Source organism: Equus asinus, chromosome 20, assembly GCF_041296235.1.
Source record: "Equus asinus isolate D_3611 breed Donkey chromosome 20, EquAss-T2T_v2, whole genome shotgun sequence".
NCBI classification, from domain to species: Eukaryota; Metazoa; Chordata; class Mammalia; order Perissodactyla; family Equidae; genus Equus; species Equus asinus.
Window position 1 is genome coordinate 103,607,753 of NC_091809.1, and position 18,835 is coordinate 103,626,587.

An 18,835-nucleotide genomic window follows, 5' to 3' on the forward strand; every position below is an offset into this window, starting at 1 on the left:
TTTACAAGCTTTCTTCCTATGGACATGCATTATATAAATGTTTCTTATGCATCTCCTCTGTAGCAGAATCTGTTTGAATCAGGAAACAGAGACCCAACCAAGTTTTCTACTCTTTAATGATAGAATCATTGTCCGCATTTTACACACACACAGCTGGGGCACAGAGACTTTGTCAGATCTCTCTGGAGTTTGCATCCAGCTCTGTCAGCCTCCAAAGGTTTGTCTTTTCCATACAAACTTGGATATATCTGGAAAACATTTTCTATCTTCTTAAAAAAAAAACTATTGTTTAGTAATAAATGATACATGTTGGTTGTAAAACATTTAAAAGTACAAAGTGAATGAAATAAATAGTATAAGTGCCTCCCATTTATCCTCTTTCCAACCCTCCAGTGTAAATCACTGTTAATAGTTTACTATACATTTTTATAGACTTTCTATGTATGTACAAGTATCATATATAATAATTAATATATATTATATATGACCTGCCATATTTAATATATAATACTATATATCCAAGTAGAAAAGCACTTGATTGAGTTATTACTTTGTGTTTTGTTTCTTACTGCTGTGGAAGAATTATAAAGGATGTATATTAACAAAAAGTTGAAATAAAAGACTAGTTTGTGCATATCACACACAGAAAAGAAAGTATGGGAATTAGTTCCCTTCCACTCCTCGTCTCTACCTTCTTCTCTGCAACCCTACTGCCATATCTATTCTGCCCATAACCCTGTTGAAGGCTTTCAGTCAAGGACAGCTTCCAGTCCTGGAGACCCAAAGCCTCTTTGTCAATGGAAAGAGTTAGTACACATTTTCTAAGAGAACACTTGACCCAGAGGGAGCTAGGACTGCAGGGTTTGGTGTTTGGGAAGGTACCAGTGGTTTCAGCTAAAGTAGTTTAGAGCCAGGAGAGGGAAGCTGGAGACCTGTAGGTTCTTAAAGTGGTATCCCCTAGAGTGGGGGAGAATGGATTTGGGGTACACCAAAGATTCAGACCACTGATAACTAGGGTACCCACTTTTGGCAAAGATCTCAGCCCCTGAATTTAGCAGAGAATTAGCAGGGCTTCAAACCTCCTTTTTATGGGCGAGGGTAATAATCAGTGTAAAAGTCAGACAACCCCCTCACAAGCTTTTGTCTAAGAGCCTCCCCCACCCCATGACCATGGTGGGATCTGCTGAGGGCAAAGTGTGGGTGGAAAGAGCCAATAAAGAATGAGATTTAGTTGTCCATTCTGGCCTATAGGGGACTTTGAGTTGTATTTATTTTGGCTTAGAACATTGTTTCTTGAATTCAAGCACTGTGTTAGATTATAAATAACATATGTCTTTGAGCCTAAAGCATAGGTTTTCAGTTTCATATTTAGGAAACTGGGGATCATCTTGTAATTGATGCATATATTTTATACATAATTACTTCTTTTTCTCCCTCAAATATTACTACTAAATAAATGGTGTTTTAGAATTAAGGAAATATGGAATATTTCTAGGATATTAGCAAAATAACTAACATTCCTAATCTCCATTTGTGGAAGAACTATTTCACCCAAGAATCACTACTGATGGACACAGAGATAAATGTGTTAACTTATTTTAGAAGTTTCTCCTTAATAATTTTTAACAGCTTTATTGAGGTATAATTTATATATCATAAAGTTCACCTCCTTAAAGTGTACATTCAAAGGTTTTAAGTATACTTTCAGAGTTGTACAATTATTATAATAATCTAATTTTAGAACATTTTCATCACCCTGAGGAGAAAACTGTTAACCATTAACAGTCATTCCTCATTCCCTCCAGCTTAGCCCCAGGTAACCTCTAGTCTACTTTCTGTCTCTATAGATTTGCCTGTTCTGGACATTTTATGTAAATGGGATTTGATAACATGTGGTCCTTTGTGATCGACTTCTTTCGCTTAGCAAAATGTTGTGGAGGTTCACCCATGATACCTGCTGTAGTCTGTAGTGGTGCTTCCTTCTGTTTAATTACTGAATAATGTTCCATTATACAGATATACCACACTTTATGTCCTCATAAGCTGGTGAATATTTGGATTGTTTCCACCTTTTGGCTACTATGAATAATTCTGATATGAATATTGAGTATAAGTCTTTGTGTAGACATTTGTTTTCATTTCTCTTGGATATATACCTAGGAGTAGAATTATTGGAACTGTGGTAACTTTATGTTTAATAGTTTAAAGTAATTTCAAATATTTTACATTCCCATTAGGAATGTGCAAGGGATCCAATCTCTCCACATTCTTGTAAACACCTGTTATTGTTGGTCTTTCTAATTACAGCCATTCTAGTGGATGTGAAATGGTACCTCACTGTGGTTTTGCTTTGGATTTCCCTGATTAGTAATGATATTGAGCATCTTTTCATGTGCTTATTAGCCATTTGTGTATCTTCTTGGAGAAATGTCTATTTAAATACTTTTCCCATTTTCTAATTGGGTTATCTTTTTATTACTGAGTTGTAAAGGTTATTTATATATTCTGGATTCAAATCACTTATAAGATATATGGTTTGCAAATAGGAATGGCAAGATGATCACATTTGAATTCCGAAAAGATTATTCTAAATGCAGTATGAGGAATAAATTGAAGGTGGGCAATAGTGAATGTGAGAGGATCCATTGGTAAGGTACAAGAGTAACCCAAATGATGGTAGTTTAGATGTGGGTGAGCTGTTAGTAGCTTGGATGATGATGGCGGCTTGGATGAGGGGGGTAGAAATGGAAATGGAGAAAAGGAATGAATTTGAAAGACACTTAAGAAGAAAAATCAAGACTTAGTGATGGATTGATTATAAGGGATTAAGGGAGAAAGACATTTTAAGAATGACCAATAACTACATGACTCTAATTCTTTTGCTATGGGTTGAGAGTAACTTCGGTAGTTGGAACCTATCATCCTAAAACCTTTGGCCACTTATATCCTCTGTATTCCTGTTTCTTCACTTAAAAAATAGGTATGATAATAATCCTTAATTCATATAAATGCTATAACAGAGCATCATCTGGCTCGTCGTATGAGTATGTGCTTAATAAAGGTGCTCATAGTATGTTTATGAGAAACCCCAGTTATTAGTGCTGTTTAGAAAAGCAGAGAAGGAAAGTAACAGTTTCTTAAAAATTAAGTACAGTGAAGACTTTTGGTTCTGGATGAGATGAACCAGCCCCATTCCTCCAAGATCCTTCCTCTTACAACTAAAAAACCTTTTGATATAACACACCAAATACCAGGAAGACCATAAAAGGTGAAAAGAAGAAGTTGGGCTACTTGGGAACTTTGGGACTGGAGGAACAACAAGATGTGGTTTCCCCTTTACTTTTTCCTCCCATGTATCCTGGATGGGGAGCTGAAGAAACGTGCAAACTAAAACCACCAAGAGGCACAGAGAAAAAAGCTCCAAGAAAAGCTGACTCCACTCCTCCTAGGGAAAGAACTAGGAAAAGGGGGGCCTAACAGAACGAGCTTCTTTGAAAATACTCACCCTGCTTTAGCCATGTGTCAGTGGAAAACACCCTATGTGTCAGTGATGATCACATTTGACTTCCTAAAAGATTATTTAAGTGCAGTATGACACTGGGAGGAGCCCAGCTGGGCCTCTACTCCCACCCAGCAGCATGGAGACTGAACAAGGCCCAGTGACACGCAAGGCTAATCGGCCCTACAATCTCTCCCAACTTCATTGTCAGTGGGCCCAGCAGGGAGCTGAACCTCCGCCTCCAACCCTCATTGACAAGGCCGTATGAGGTGGAGCTAACATTGTACTTAATGGTGCAAGACTGAATGCTTTCTCCCTAGGACTGATAATAAACCAGTGATGTCCGCTGTCACCACTCTGTGCAACATAGCACTGGAAGTCTTAGCCAGCGCAATAAGGTGACAAAAGGAAATAAAAAGCATGCCAGTTGGAAAGGAAGAAGTGAAGCTATTCCTATTTACATATGAGATCATTGTCTGTGTAGAAAATCCTGAGGAATCTACAAAAAATATTGTAGAACTAATAAGTGAGTTCAAGATCACAAACCACAAGATTAGCACACAAAATTCATTGTATTGTTATATACTAGCAATAGATATGTAGATACCAAAATTAAAAACATGATGTCATATACAATTGCTCCAGAGTAAAATTGAATACTTAGTTATAAATCTAATAAAACACATATAATATCTATATGCTAAAAATGGTAAAACATTGGTGAAAGAAGTCAAAGAACAAGTAAGTAGGGAGACAAACTGTGTTCATAGATTGGAAGATTCAATATAGTAAAGATGTCAATTCTCCACAAACTGATCTATAAGTTTAGCACAATTCTTATTAAAATCCCAACAAGACTTTTTGTAGAAATGAACAAGCTTAATCTACAATTTATAAGCTAGAATAATCAAAACACTTTTGAAAAAGAAAAATAAAGTGAGGATAATCACCCCATCTGATATGAAGTCTTTCTGTATACCTGCAGTGATCAAGGCTGTGTGGTGTTGGCAGAGGAGTAGACCCACAGATCAATGGAACAAAGTAGAGAACTGAAAAACAGAGCAATACAAATGTAACCAATTGGTTTTTGACAAAAGTACAGAAGCAATTCAATGGAGGAAAAGTAACATTTTCAACAAATGACACTGGAACAATTGGACATGCAGAGACAAAAAGATTAACCTCAACCTAAACTTCACACCGTATACAAAATTAACTCAAAATGGATCCTGGACTTAAAATGTACAACTAGAAAACTTAAAAACAAAATCGGAGGAACTCTTTGGGACCTAGGGTTAGCCAGAGAGTTCTTAGGTATGATGTTAAAAGCACTATCCATAAAACAAAAAATAGGTAACTTGAATTTTGTCAAAAGTAAGACATTTTGCATTGTGAAAGACTGCTATGAGGATGAAAATACAAGCTACAGACTATGAGAAAATATTTGCAAATCGCATATCCAACAAAGGCCTTATATCTAGAATATATGAAGAATTCTCAAAACTCAACAGTAAAAAAAAAATCCAACCATAAAATGAGCAAAAGACAGGAACAGATATTTCACCAAAGAAAAGATATAGATGACAAATGAGCCTGGGGAAAGACGCTCAACATCATTAGCTGCTGGCAAAGTACAAATTAGGAGCTTGATGCAGTGTCACCACACACACATGTGAAAGACTAAAAATTTAAAAAGTGACGATACCAAATGCTGACAATGATGTTGAGAAACTTGATCGTTCATACATTGCCTGTGGGAATGTAAAATGGTTCAGCCATTCTGGAAAATTGTTGGCAGTTTCTTATTCTGAAACGTGCACTTACCAGATGACCCTGGACGTTTGTCCCAGGTTATTGAAAATATAGGTTCACACAAAGACCTGTACATAGATGTTCATGGTAACTTCATTCAGAACAGCAAAATATAGGAAATAATCCAAGTGTCCTTCAATGTGTGAATGGTTGAACAAACTGGTACATCTATCCAGTGGAATACTACTCAGCAATAAAAAAGGAATGAACTGTTGACACATACGACAATCTGGATGGAACTCAAGGGCATTATGCTTACTGAAAAACGTCAATCTCAAAATTTACTTACTGTGTAATTCCACTTATATAACATTCTTTAAATGACAAAACTATAGAGGCAGAGACTAATCTGTTCTGATTTGTAGTTGACAGGAGACAGGGGTTGGGGGTGATGTGCAGGGGAGTGTGGAGTGGGTGCAAACATGAAGATTTAACCTGACTGTGGTGGTCGTAGTTATACAAATTTATGCATAGGATAGTACTGCTTAGAACTCTACATACAGACGCTCAATGAATGCAGTTTTAAAAAACAACGGAAACCAAATTAGGTCTATAGACTACTTAACAGGAATATACCAGTGTCATTTTTCTGGTTTTGATGTTGTTCTACAGCTGCATGAGATGGCACTATTGAGGGAAGCTGGGTGAAGGACACAAGCGACTCTCTGTACTACTTTTGCAACTTCCTGTATAAGTCCTGTAACTATATTTTTTAAAAAAGTAAAAATTACCTACACTGTGGCCAACATTGTAGAATTTCCTTTGGATCACATAATAAAGTGGGGGTTTGGAAAGAATTCAGGAGAAGGAATGAGGAGATGGGAGTTCGAGTTCCAGACGAACGACGTAGTATCTATTTGCTTATAGGAAGCGCCTCTCACGTGCTCCAAAGTCTAGCTTCTTCATCTGTAAATGAGCTGAGAAGACCTGCTTGGCATTTCCCAGTGAGGCCATTGTAACAATTTTGTAAAATGCAAAAGAGATTACTTTGAACAAAGAAAGCCCTAAGCCAGCCAGACCCCAAACACGGGGCATTTGCAGCCGCAGCTGAAGTGACTGTTTCAGGAGCTTGTTTGGGTCCTGACTAGTTCACTAAGGAAAACATTGTGTTAATTGATAATGGCTACTGATTACAATATTATGGAAGTGGATTAGTTGGAGTCCTTCTGAGCTCCCATAGAAGAGGAAAGAAGAGAAGGGAGAAAGGAACTATGTGATCATGACGGTGCTTGATGGGTGCTCAATAAATATTAGCCAGCATAACAGTAATTATTATTGTCAGTAGGAAGACAGCTTGCTGCCATAATCATTATTGTTTGTCCTGAGAGGTTTCATACTCCAAATATGCTATAATCAAGCTCAGGTCATATATCCACAGTCCTAAATGTACGTCCGTCCCCTCCTGCATTCATGGTCTTGTTTCTTGGAGACCGTAGTTGAATCTAAGCAAATACTTCCTTGGCTTTTCAAAGAGAAGTTCTAATTTAATTGTCTTCAAATGTCTATCTGTTCCTGGCCTTTCTGCCTGAACTACCAGCCTTTAAGGAAGGAGAAAGTTTTCATAACCAATTTTCACCACCATCCAGCAGTTAAGTGTGCTCACAAGTAATTGCAGTAGTAGTGGTAATTGGAGTAGCAGCACTTCTGGTAGTAACTTCTAGCAGTAGCAACAGTGATAATAAAATAGCTTACACTTATGAGCACTTACTACTTGCAGTGTGCTATAAATATATGACCTGTATTAACTAATTGAATCCTCCCACAACCCCAGGAGATAGGTTCTGTTATTACCCACATTTTACATCTTAGGCAACTAAGACACAGATAGGCTGAGTAACTTACTCCATTTCACATAGCTAGTGAGCGGCAGACCCAGGGCCCTCCAACCTTGGCGGGGTGGTTCTGGAGTCTGTGTGGCTAGCCTCCATGCCACGCCATCTCTCACAGGCACTCGTCTGAGACCTTTTGCAGCATCTCCAGCAGCTGGAAGGGGATTTGATATTTTTAGAAGGAGATTGCTTCATCTTTAGCCATCTCTGTCACACATAGTTTTGGAGGTACTGGTTGCTTTGAAAACGTGGACATGACTAAAGCTGATGAAGTATAGCGGCTTTGCAGCCTTTGTCTTTTGGGGATAGGTTAGATCTTCAGTGGGAATTTGGGGGAAGTATAGAAAAAGTCTTCCTTTTTGGCCTTATGGAGTCACTTGTCTATGTCTTGGCTTAGTGTCAGCCACATCCAAATTGCTTCTGACTGTTCAGTGCTGTGGTCGTCACCCCCAGTGTCTAGAATCACAAATCCGAGCTCTCCCACGTACTAGTTTTGTGATCTTAGGCAGCTCGTTTAATGTTGTCTCAGTTCCTTCACTGTAAAATGAGGAAAATTACTTCATATAATTGTTGGGAGAATTAAATGATATATGTACAGTATTTAGCTCATTGCTTGGCATCTCTGGGCTCAATACCATTATGTAAAGTAGAGAGGGGTAAAGTGAGGGTTGTAGAAAATATGCTACAATTCCTCTTTTCAAGGCTGACTAGTTAATAAGGTGTTAATGATTAAAACTATCTGCAACTCTAAGAAATAGGTTCTATTTATGTAATGGTTATATCACCTTGAAAGTATCATTACCATATATTGTGATGATTGCCTCCAAAGAGATAAAGATATCAAATTTAATAAAAATCTCAAGATGGGTGAAATTCATGTGGTCTGGAAGCAAGTGTGGAAGTCCTCAGGACAAGAGTATGGGGTTGAAGTGGTGTTTGAAGCCAGGCGGGAGCAAAGTGTTCCAACTACATTCAGAGAAAGAAAGTATTTTGAGTGAGGGAAACATGATGAAGTAGAGAGGTAGGAATGAACTCCTGCGCTTGCAGGACAATGACAAGGCCACCTCATCAGAGAAGAGGGGTGGCTTCAGGAATATTGGGAGATGAGCCCATGTCGGATGGATGTGTTGTTGAACTCGATGCGGGGTATCCTTTCACAGTGTGTATGTATATCAAATCATCGCACTGTGCACTTTAAATATCGTACAATTTTATTTCTCAATTTTACCTTAAGAAAGCTGGGGAAAAAGACCAGATGGGTAAGGATGGACTGAACTTTTGGAATGTTGCATAAAACCATCGCTTTCTCCACACTGTCCTTTTGCCTGCAGTGCCCTTCGTGGGCAATTCTGGCTCAGAAAACCACAACCGTTTTTAAAAGGTACTGCCTCTTGTAAGAAGACTTTTCTCTCTATTAGAAGGAACTTCTTCCCTCCAGTGAACTTTCAGTCCAGTTTCTCTTTATTCCTCTTCCCCAGCATGACCACAAATGGTTTGTCTCAGTCATTCTCAGTTATGCCTGTTATCCGAATGGAATTATTCGCAGGACCCCCTTTCACTCGAAAATATGTTCTTTTTATATGATAAAATGTAAGGTCACCTACTTATAACTCATATCACTTCTACCTTGTATTTCAGTCAGTTGCATATTGATGTCTGGTGGTCCCTCTTACAATGTTCATGTGAGCAGAGACCATATCTACTCATTTATCCCCAGTACAGACTCTAGTAACTATTTATGAAATGAATTTAAATGAGGACACTGAAAACTCTTGAAGTCTATTATTTTGTGTGCGTGCGTCCCTGACATCACCTGGTATTGCACCTGAACATCCTAGGTGCTGGATAGGTCTGTGAATTTGATCAGAGTCCACAGGTTGTACTGTTTCTGGAGTGTGCCAGAAATGCCTTTAGCCCAGACTACAAGTCTGTCCCCATAAATCTTCTCTTCCCTTCTCACTGCTTGCTAACCTATGCACATTTCTCACTGACGGTTTGGGTTGATCTTAAGGCCTAAAGAAAAATTTTCTTTGGAAAAATCCAAGGTGTTAAACCAAGAGTCATATGCATGTGTGTGCTTTCCTTTAATTGTGTGTCAGTGATTAAAACAGCTCTACTTTGTAGAATTTAACCTTTCCCATTACTGGGCCCTGTTAGGAAATTTAGAATAAAAATTTAATGAAGAGAGATGATATCTCAATCGATTGATACATTGATCTAACAGCTCAGTTAACAAACTATATTGAATTTTTGTTTTTGTTCAATTAGTGTTATTTTGGGGGAGTTTCTAGCTGGAATTTAAACTCTTATTTTATAACCTTTTATGACTTAAATAATCCTACTTGATTTTTCTTTTTAAAATTTCTAAGAAGTTATACTAGCAGATGTTAAAGGGAGTAATGGGTATAAACTTTCCCGTATTGTTTATCTTCAGAGTGGTCGTTTGGACAACTGTTTAAACTTCCTGATTAGGAAAGGACAGTGTAGTTATCTGTGAAATCTTGGCTTCTAACCTGCAATCATTCAGTCTACTTTCTAATGTTAGGTCTATTTCCACCCATGTCTTGTGGATTAAGGATGCTGCATCTCTTTGAACGTATGTAACCATATTCCTACACATCAGGCATCAACCCAGAGCTAAATTCTGAGCCCTATGAAAATGACATATATGGAAAATTCGAGTTAAACTGCTGAAGCCCCTTAAAATGGAGTCCTGACAGTAAATCCTTTCCTACTCAGGGCACAACCCCATGCTCGTCAACATTCCCTGGGACCAGGGCGACTCCCCTGAAAGTGCTTGTGGGTAAATGCTCCTGTGCTGGCTGATATTAGCTGGCCCTTCCTCTTCAGTTTTACCTTCTTTGTTCTAAAGAGGCCCTGGAATCTCTCATGTGGGTTTGTTTCTTTTTCTTTTTTTAACCTGAGGGGAAAGTTTCTCAACCTCGGCACTGTTGACATTTTGCACTGGTTAATGCTTTGCGGTGGTTGGCTTTCTCCTGGGCACTGTAAGATGCTGAAGAGCATCCCTGGCCTCTGTCTGCTAGGTTCCAGTAGCATCCCCTATCCCAAATCATGACAACCAAAAATACTGTTAGACATTGGCAGACGTTTCCAGGTGAGAGGGTGCAAAACTGCCCCCTGTTGAGAACCGCTGCCTTGGAGCCTCTGCAGAAACCCTTGGAGAACATGAAAGAGCAATGACCTTAGAGCAGCACTCACCAGTCTTGTGACTTCCATAAGTCTCTTGCCTCCTCTGACACTCAGTTTCTTTACCTGCAAAGTGAGGATAACAGCTCCATCTTTTAGAGTTGTTGAGATTTCCACCATATCAGGCATAGATGGTGCCAGGCACACAGTAAGGTCCCGGTACACAGTAGTCACTTTTCTCATTTGGTGAGTTCCAGCTAACTTTTCTAATACCAATGACTCCAACTTAAGAAAAGATGTCTCTCTTTCTCACCCTGTAAACAGAGCATGACGAATGTGGCAGCGGGCAGCACAACTGTGATGAGAATGCCATCTGCACCAACACTGTCCAGGGACACAGCTGCACCTGCAAACCGGGCTACGTGGGGAATGGGACCAGCTGCAGAGGTAGGCTTGCTGCCTTAGGGGCAGGCTCTGAGCTACCATCTTGCCTGGGCGCTTGGTGCTCATCTAGCCGACCATTTGCGCATAGCCGGGGTTCCTGTTCCTGGTCTATCAGCTGGCAAGGGCACTGGGCACCATAGAAGGAGAAAAATGCTTTTTTAGTCTTCCTTTTGGGTTGAATGAAAAGGTGTGAGTGGGGGTTGGGAGTACTGTTCCACAATACCATGGCTCTGTTCAGCCTTGCCTCTTGGCCTGAGTGTGTGACGGATGCCCTGATTACTGATGTTCACTTTTATTCACTGTGAGCTTTGCTCAGAGGGCAGGTGGGCAGTGCTCATGGCCACGCTCAAGGTAGCTGCTTGGGTATGAAGCTTAAATTTCAGCCCCTCTCTGTGTTTGGAGCAGTTCAGCAATTCAGAGGCCAGTGCCCTGGCTTCCGTCTGCATATAGAATAAAATTCAAACTCCTCCTTTTGGTTTATGAGGGCATTCAGAATCCAGTCCTTGGCTCCTCTTAGCCACCATCTCTTTTTTCTCTGCACCAACACATCATTCCTCGCTATCCCTCGAACGTGCCAACTGCGTTCCTATCTCAGGGCTTTGTGCTTGTTGCCCCCTCAGGCTGGATGCTCATTTCCTTCAGGTCTCTACTCATGTATCCCCTTGTCACAGAAACTGGCTTTGACCACTCCTTCTAAAATAGCGCCTCTGGTACCTCTTAGCCGCATACCCTGCTGTATTTTTTCTTCCCCAGCGCAACCTGGTAGAAAATGATGCATTTCTGTGTGTGTTTCTATGTTGTCTGCCTCCCCATTGGGATGCATGCGCTGTGAGAGAGATGCTGGGTCTTATCTCCGTGCTGTGGCTCCAGCAACAAAAATGGTGCCTGACATGTTGTAGGCACTCGTTAAATATGTGTGAACTGACTGGATCAGCCAAATTGACTGAATAGGCAATCGCATTGAAAAAGAGGCAAAAAGTAGAGATAAACCAGGAAATAACCCTTTGAATTAGGTATTATTATCACCCCTATTTTAAAGGTGACAAAACTGAGACACAGAAGCTTAAGTAACTTACCCAAGGACACAGCACATTATCACTACTCACCTGCAGAGACAACATGCTGCTGCTGAGAGAGAATAATGTACAATGGCTAAGTCACCATAGTCATGCAATCGATTAGGGGCAAATGTTAAAAGTTTGCTTTTAGTCCATGTTGGTGAGTTCAGGTGAACAGATAGCCTCATGGATGGCTGAGAGTGTACAATGGTGAAACTTTTAATAGCACTTGACAGAATCTATCAACATTTAAAGTAAATCTGAAGCGTAATACAGAGATTCTCTTGATTCCATCAGTTTTACCTCTTGAAGTGTGTTCTAGAAAAGCACATGCTCATGAAGGGGGGAAATGCACAGATAGTGAGGTTTTTGCTGCATTTGCTACATTTCAATATTCATCGAAAACCAGAAACAACCAAAATATCCCTCAGTAATGGAATGATTAAATTTATTTGGTGTATCATTTTATGGAATAGAATACAGTGATTTGAAACTCTAAGTGTATGTATGCACACACGTGTACACGCATACATACTGGCACACTGAAAGATCTCCAAGACATATTTTTGAGGAAAAAAAGAGAAAGAAATAAAATCAAGTTACTGGACAATGCATATAGCGTCATCACACATCTAATTTATTATTTACAGTGTCTGTGCACATACTTATGTAAATGCATAGACTGGAAACATGCACCCGGTTCAACTTACTATCCATGGGTGTGTGTGTGGACAAGAACATCTACCTGTTGCTATGAATTTAATCTTGTTTGCATCTCTTACAATGGAAATTTATACATGTACTATTTGTGTAGTTTTTTTTTTTTAAGTTTCATCAGGCAAATAAAGACACTAGTGCTCAGCTTTTAAAAGAAGGCTGAAAATATTTCCAAAGCAAAACAAAAAACATAACCATTAATATAGTTCCACGGATTATCAAGCCCACCGCTTGTCTGTGCACGCTAATGCTGTGAATCTGAGGAGCAATGTAGGGATTTGATTTTAATGCATTTCTTCAGGATTATATCACCTCATAAAATAAGATTGATTGCTCGAGTTCGGTGAGTGTGTGTATGCCCAGCCCTCACACGCCACTGTGATAAGTGGAGGCTTCACCTTTGCGGAATTTGAAAATCCAACTGTGAAAAGTAGAAGTTAAAATAATGTTTCTGGTGTCCACGGACTGTGAATATACATCTTCCCTTGGAAGTTAGGAATTAGCGAAAATAGTTTTCTTAAAGCGATCCTTATAGTCAATCATGTTGACCTCAGTAAGACAGGGAGAATCCTGGGTTTTATGAAGGTCGCATGCGGAGGCATGCGGCATGGTTGAAAAATTGGACAAAGTTTGGAGAGTCGGCATTTAGACCTCATTTCATTACTGGCGAGTTGTAACTTCTGTATTTTTACATATTAAAATTGGGTTAATATCACTTCCTGTGTTTATCCAACAATGATATTGCAGACAATTACTACAGGAACATATATCGATGTGTTTTAAACTATCAAATGCTATAAAAAGCGAAGATAGTATGATTAGTGGTACAAGGATAAAGGAGAAAGTGGCGGCTCATGAATTTGCTTGAACTTCAGGCTTTTGGTGGAAGTACCCAAATTTGTCTCAGTTTCAGGCCATACATTTATAGCTGACTTTTCCACCTGTAACTGAAACATTTACAGAGAAAGTTTGGCAAGGGTAACCAGATGATTTCAACCAATTCTGGTTTTATTTTTAATATATAACAGCTTTTTTGGACATGGTGTTATTCATGGAATTGACTATATCTGGGTAGAAATAAACACTGTTAACACTTCTCTTAACAAGCAAAACACAAGGCACGGTTTCTCAAACAGTACTAATTGGTGTGAATTCTCTCAGATGGGCTTTCCGGGTGGCTGATGCCCACGTAAGGAGGTCTTTCTTCTCATGTGGTTGGGAAATACCCATTTAGCCTCAACAACAGTCACTGAAAATGTGCAAGACACCTTGCTGGAATGTTCACATCTGTTACCTCATTTACTTCCCAAGGTAACCCTGGGAGGGTGATGGCATTATTCTATTTCACGGGTAAATCTTGCATCAGACATCATTGGATCTGATTTATCCCAGTTAGTGTGACTGCTTTTAGTTTCTTCCCTCCTCTCCCCGCTTCTCTTTTCTTTTCTGCTTTTCTTCCTTTTTATTCTCCTTTCTCTTCCTCTTCCTCCTTGTTCATCATTTAACTATCTATTACATATATGTATATATATATGTATTTTTTTCTAATTAGAGAGTGTAAAGAAAACACAAAGGGAAGAGACAGTGCAATGACAATCTATAATTTTTAAAAAATTGCTCATATTTTTGATAACCAGGCTGAAGTATTTATGAAACTATGTAACATCTGTTGCTAAATAGTTTGGCATTTGGGGTTAAATGGTGAAAGTACTTGCAAATTGTTCCAAATCAGATTTGCACAGCCTGACCTGAGGGCTGAGGTCATCTCAGGAGTTTTGTTGTCTGCTTTCCTGGTCTGCACTCACCTGGAGCCAGAGGTGGGCTTTCCCTAGGCAGCTGTCCATAGCAACCCACAGGCTAAGCCTTCTCTCTTGTCTGTAATTATAGCTGGATAAGATGTGATGATCCTCGAAAGCATTCTTGTTTTAATGACTGATAATACTGACATTTATTTTTTTGAGCAAATGCTTCGACCCCCATAGAACAATTTACAGAATGGTATTATCTCCTTGGAAAGAGGCTTACAAAGAATTACTCAAAGTATAGAGCCATGTGAAAGGCAGGGGTAGGACTCCTTTGGTTGCAAGTGAGAGAAATGCACTGGTAAGACTTGCTATGTAATTTGCAGAGCCCAGAGTAAAATGAAAGTGTGGGATCTTGTTCAAAAAGTAGGAAAAATCTGCTGTTTATAGGTGCTAAAATATAAAGCTTTTACCTTTCTTCTGCAGTCTCTCTCGACCTGTTATGGTGTTTTTCATTTGCTATTTAATGTTGCTTTCTTGGCCTTGGGGATACTCTTGGGATGAGTACAGACTCTCAGAAAAGCTTCAGGCCCATCCCCCACCTTGGCACATGACCATGACCCGCTGACCTCAGTGCTCGCCTCCACCCTGACCAATGTGCTGTCACTTGGCATGGGGCAGGGAAGTTGAACCAGGTATGTCCCCTTCCCTTGAGCCCTTCATCTCAATCTACAGCAGATTGGCCACCCGAGGGGCCTGTAGTCTCCTCACCTATTCCTTGGGTCACCTATGGAAGGCACCTAGGTGCTACCAGCTTGGAGTGGGGATGGTACTGCCATGCTCCACCTAGAAACACCCAAAGCATGCAAGCCCAACCCCAACCCTCACTCTGTCTCTGCCAGGACCCTGCTAGGGATAGAAGGAGACAGTTATCACTAGGTGGAGAAGGAGAGGCTGTAAGGGACCCAGGGCTCCAGGGAACAGGGGAATGGAGAGCTGGGAACCCATCCTAGGGAGTTGGGGAGGCAGTAGGATATAGGATCCCTAAGGCTCCAAACCCCCAGTGCACACCCTGCTGTCCCATTGGACCTCACTTACAAAACATAAATTGGAAGATGAAATTATTGAGAACTTCCAGGTGGTGACCACAGAGCATTAAACCCCAAGTGTGGGGCCCTTCTGAGTGAGGGGCCCTGTGCCACTGTACCGGTTATGTGCTCATGAAGTTGAATGTGTCTACTGGCATTAGTGAGCTTTCCAGGTGTGTCATAGAAAGTAAGGGCAAAAGGTGGCTGGGACTTAGGAGCACATTGCTCCAGGAGCTGGAGTGCTGACAGTACTCTCTCCTTCTGTCTCCTCCTGCTTCTCTGTGGATTGACTTCATCTTTCTTTCTCATTACAGGCTAGATTTTTGTTTGTCCATGTGGTTGAGGGCCAGATCCTCGGTTTTGTAGGTTCAGAAACTTGGCCTTATCAGGGTACCTGAGATGATCGATCTTTTGAGGACCCACATATTAATTTATTATGATAACTGTTGTGGTTTGAGGAGAGCCTGAAAGTGATATCCTTGTTTTCCCCATCTGCATTCAGAATAAATTGAGAGACAGATAAAGAAATCAAGCAAGTGGAGACCAAAATGTCAATATGAATACTGATAAAGGTTATACTAGAGAACATGCCTTCTATACGTGACAATAGAATTCATAATATTGAACCCCCAAGCTAGACAGGCTTCTGTAGCCAATCACAGGTGGACTAGGGCAACCGCGGAGCGTCGCCATGTGGGGCTTCTCCTGTACTCTTCAGGGCAGAAGGGACAGTGCAGAATGGGTGTTTCCTGTGGCCTTCTGATCCCTAGTGCATAAGAGAGGGAAGAGCTGGGCCACACTTGTCCAGTTCCTCTCTCCCACTCACCAAACACCAGGGAAGAATGAGAGGGTGGGCCAAGAGGCCAAGGGCCAATTGCTCTTAGGGAAACCAGATTAATGGAAAAGAAGCATCAATCTCCCTCTCCTAAATCCACTGACAACTTCTATTTAGAAGAGGCAAATTCTTGTGTCTGTAGTTTCACCTTCTTTCTTAAATGAAATATATACAGGGAGTCATTTTTTAAAATTTAGAATTATTTAAGTGAGAAATCAGAGCCAAGGAGTCAGCTGGGGGTTTTATTGGCTCATCATCTCAGGATCTGTTCCCCTGCTTCAACCATCTCCACTGTAAGAATAGTCATTCTAGACTATTCTAAAGCTAGAGTGATGCCCTTGCTCAAAATCCTCCAGCATTTCGGGAGACAGTGGGTGGTGTCACACTCCTAGTGTCTCCTCAATGTCCTGCTGTTGTCTGGAGAGGTAGATTGATTGATCTTCCCTTGCCCTGTGTTTGTTTTCACACCATGCCAGGGGGCTCTTTAATGGCTTCGCAGTTCATGACAGTGTAGTTTTGTTTTTCCTTGCCTTTCAGGTCCAGGAAGCTGTCCCTCATCTCAGGCTAGGTGAACAACCCTCTCTGTGTTCCAGAGACACCCTCCAAACACTACTCAGTCCTTGTGACCCCATGCTGCGGGTGACATTTATTTGTCTGTTTCCTGCAGGCCATGGCTATGTGTCTCCGTTTAACCATTTAGCTCAGAGCTAAGCATGTTATAGTGGTCAAAAGTTTCCTGAGGAGTGAACACATGAAGATTCCTTTCTAATAGAATGTGCACTTGTGTGTCTAGAAGATTTTACAGGAAAGAAAAAGTCTGCTGGGACACAGAGGTACTTAAACCACTCAAACCTTACCCCCAGCCTGGGAAAACCACTACTCTCAAAGGTAGAGACGCAAACCAACTTCAGGGTGGAGTCTGCATTGCTAACAGATGACCGGCTTTCAAAGAAAATCATTACAGTAAAATTCAATTTACTGAAAGAAGTTCCTGGAATGAAAGAGAATCTTTATGCTAAAGCACTTTAGAATCCTGTAGTGTTGGAAAGTCGTTCATTAATGAGCATGTTTGCATTGAGGTGCATATGCAGAAGTACTGTTCCTAGAAATTTCTGTTTGATGGGGTGCTGGATAAATTGTACAAGAAAGACGCAGAAAGTCAGGAGCAGAGGGCCGGGGAATTTTTGATATAGACAGGAAGATAAATGTGACAGTGCACACTTTATAAATTTAGCTCATGCTAAAGATGTAAATGAAATCCCAAATTAAATATCTGGGTATCTCACATGCACACCGATGCTTTTGGAGACTTATAGGCGGTATGGGAGGAAGAGAGAGGGGGAAGAGACAGGTAAGTTGTTTTAATAAGATAGCACTGAAAATAATAAAATTGATAAACTGCTGGGCTGTGAATCACAGAAGATGATATTTGGGGATTTTGAAGCAAATAGCAAGAGGAATAGGAAAACCTTTGGCAAAAGTACTTATAGCACTCTAGACAGTTTTGAAATGGGGTTAATGTAATGAGGAAGAATTTGGGAAGCTCTCAATCTAAAATTCTGCCTTTAGGTGTACGGACAAAATGTTGGAGAGATTGGCGAGAGACAAGATTGACAGACATTATAGGATGGGTTGACTCATTTAGAGCCAGGCACGTTTGTAAAAACAATTTGGTACTGATAGATAGATAAGGGTTGTGAGTGTATTTCTAAGAGTGCATCTCTGGTTATAGAGCAGTTTCATAACATTTCAAGGAAGGATTTGAAACTCTCCCCTACACCTGATTCATTTATCAAGTCAGAAAGCATGTGGATTAGAGATCGCTCAGGATCAGACTCCGTCAATAGTCAATAGGATGAATCTTTGTAGCAAAAGTGGATTACACTTTTAGTGATTAGAGCCACTTAAAATTCTCCACGTATAGAAGATGATGTGGGAGGGTATCCCTTTGGCATTGTTTAAGATGTTTTTTAGGATCCTATTGAAATAATTGGACCAGGTCAGATTACTATAAGATATGTGACTTTCAAATTTTTCTAGGACTGTTAGATGATTTGATCATAATTCATTAACATAAAGACAAGACTGATGTGGGCGTAGGATGAAAAATCCCTTTCAGTCAATTTCAACCACTTGCTGGAAAGTGTTCTTAATAGATACAAATTTTAACATCCAGTGGTAAGAAATAGTTCGTCAAGAATATGCAGAACCATAATGCCATTCTTAAATATGTATAGAACTAAGGAGTAGGACACAGAATGATGACACAATTTTCTAGTAAAAAAAGCTATTTCCAATTGAAGTTTTAACTGTTTTGCAAGGAGTCAAGACCCTGTGACAGCTTGGCCTCACCTGGGTATTTGGAGCCTCATCTCTTGCAATATCATCTATCCCCATTACCTGATTAGTCACACTTAAGAGTTAACTAACTATTCTCCTAACAGGCCAGGCCAGATGATCTCATGCCCCCTTTCTTCTCCTTGGGATCATTTATTATACAGCAGGGATTTTTTCCATCCTCCTCCTCTTCCAATTAAAATCCTGTTCATCCTTCTTAAATGATGATCCAGCTCAAATCTCATTTTACCTTGATCTTCTCAGTCAGGATAAATAGTTTCTCTCAATTTTGCTTGTAGTATTCAATGTATTCTTCCTTGTTAAACT

The 18,835-nt window shown here is 40.2% G+C and overlaps 1 protein-coding gene across 4 annotated transcripts in view; it reads left to right on the top strand.

Annotated features, from left to right (window-relative positions):
• The window catches only part of NELL1 (neural EGFL like 1), a 779,413-nt gene that overhangs the window by 469,472 nt on the left and 291,106 nt on the right, over positions 1 to 18,835 (top strand). For 2 of the 4 annotated variants that reach the window (XM_070491352.1, XM_070491350.1), the window contains exon 14: positions 10,612 to 10,734. The exons of the other annotated variants lie outside the window; for them this stretch is intronic. In XM_070491352.1, the coding sequence (XP_070347453.1) occupies positions 10,612 to 10,734 (123 nt within the window). The remainder of the gene's footprint in view (positions 1 to 10,611; positions 10,735 to 18,835) is intronic. 4 annotated transcript variants of the gene reach the window in all.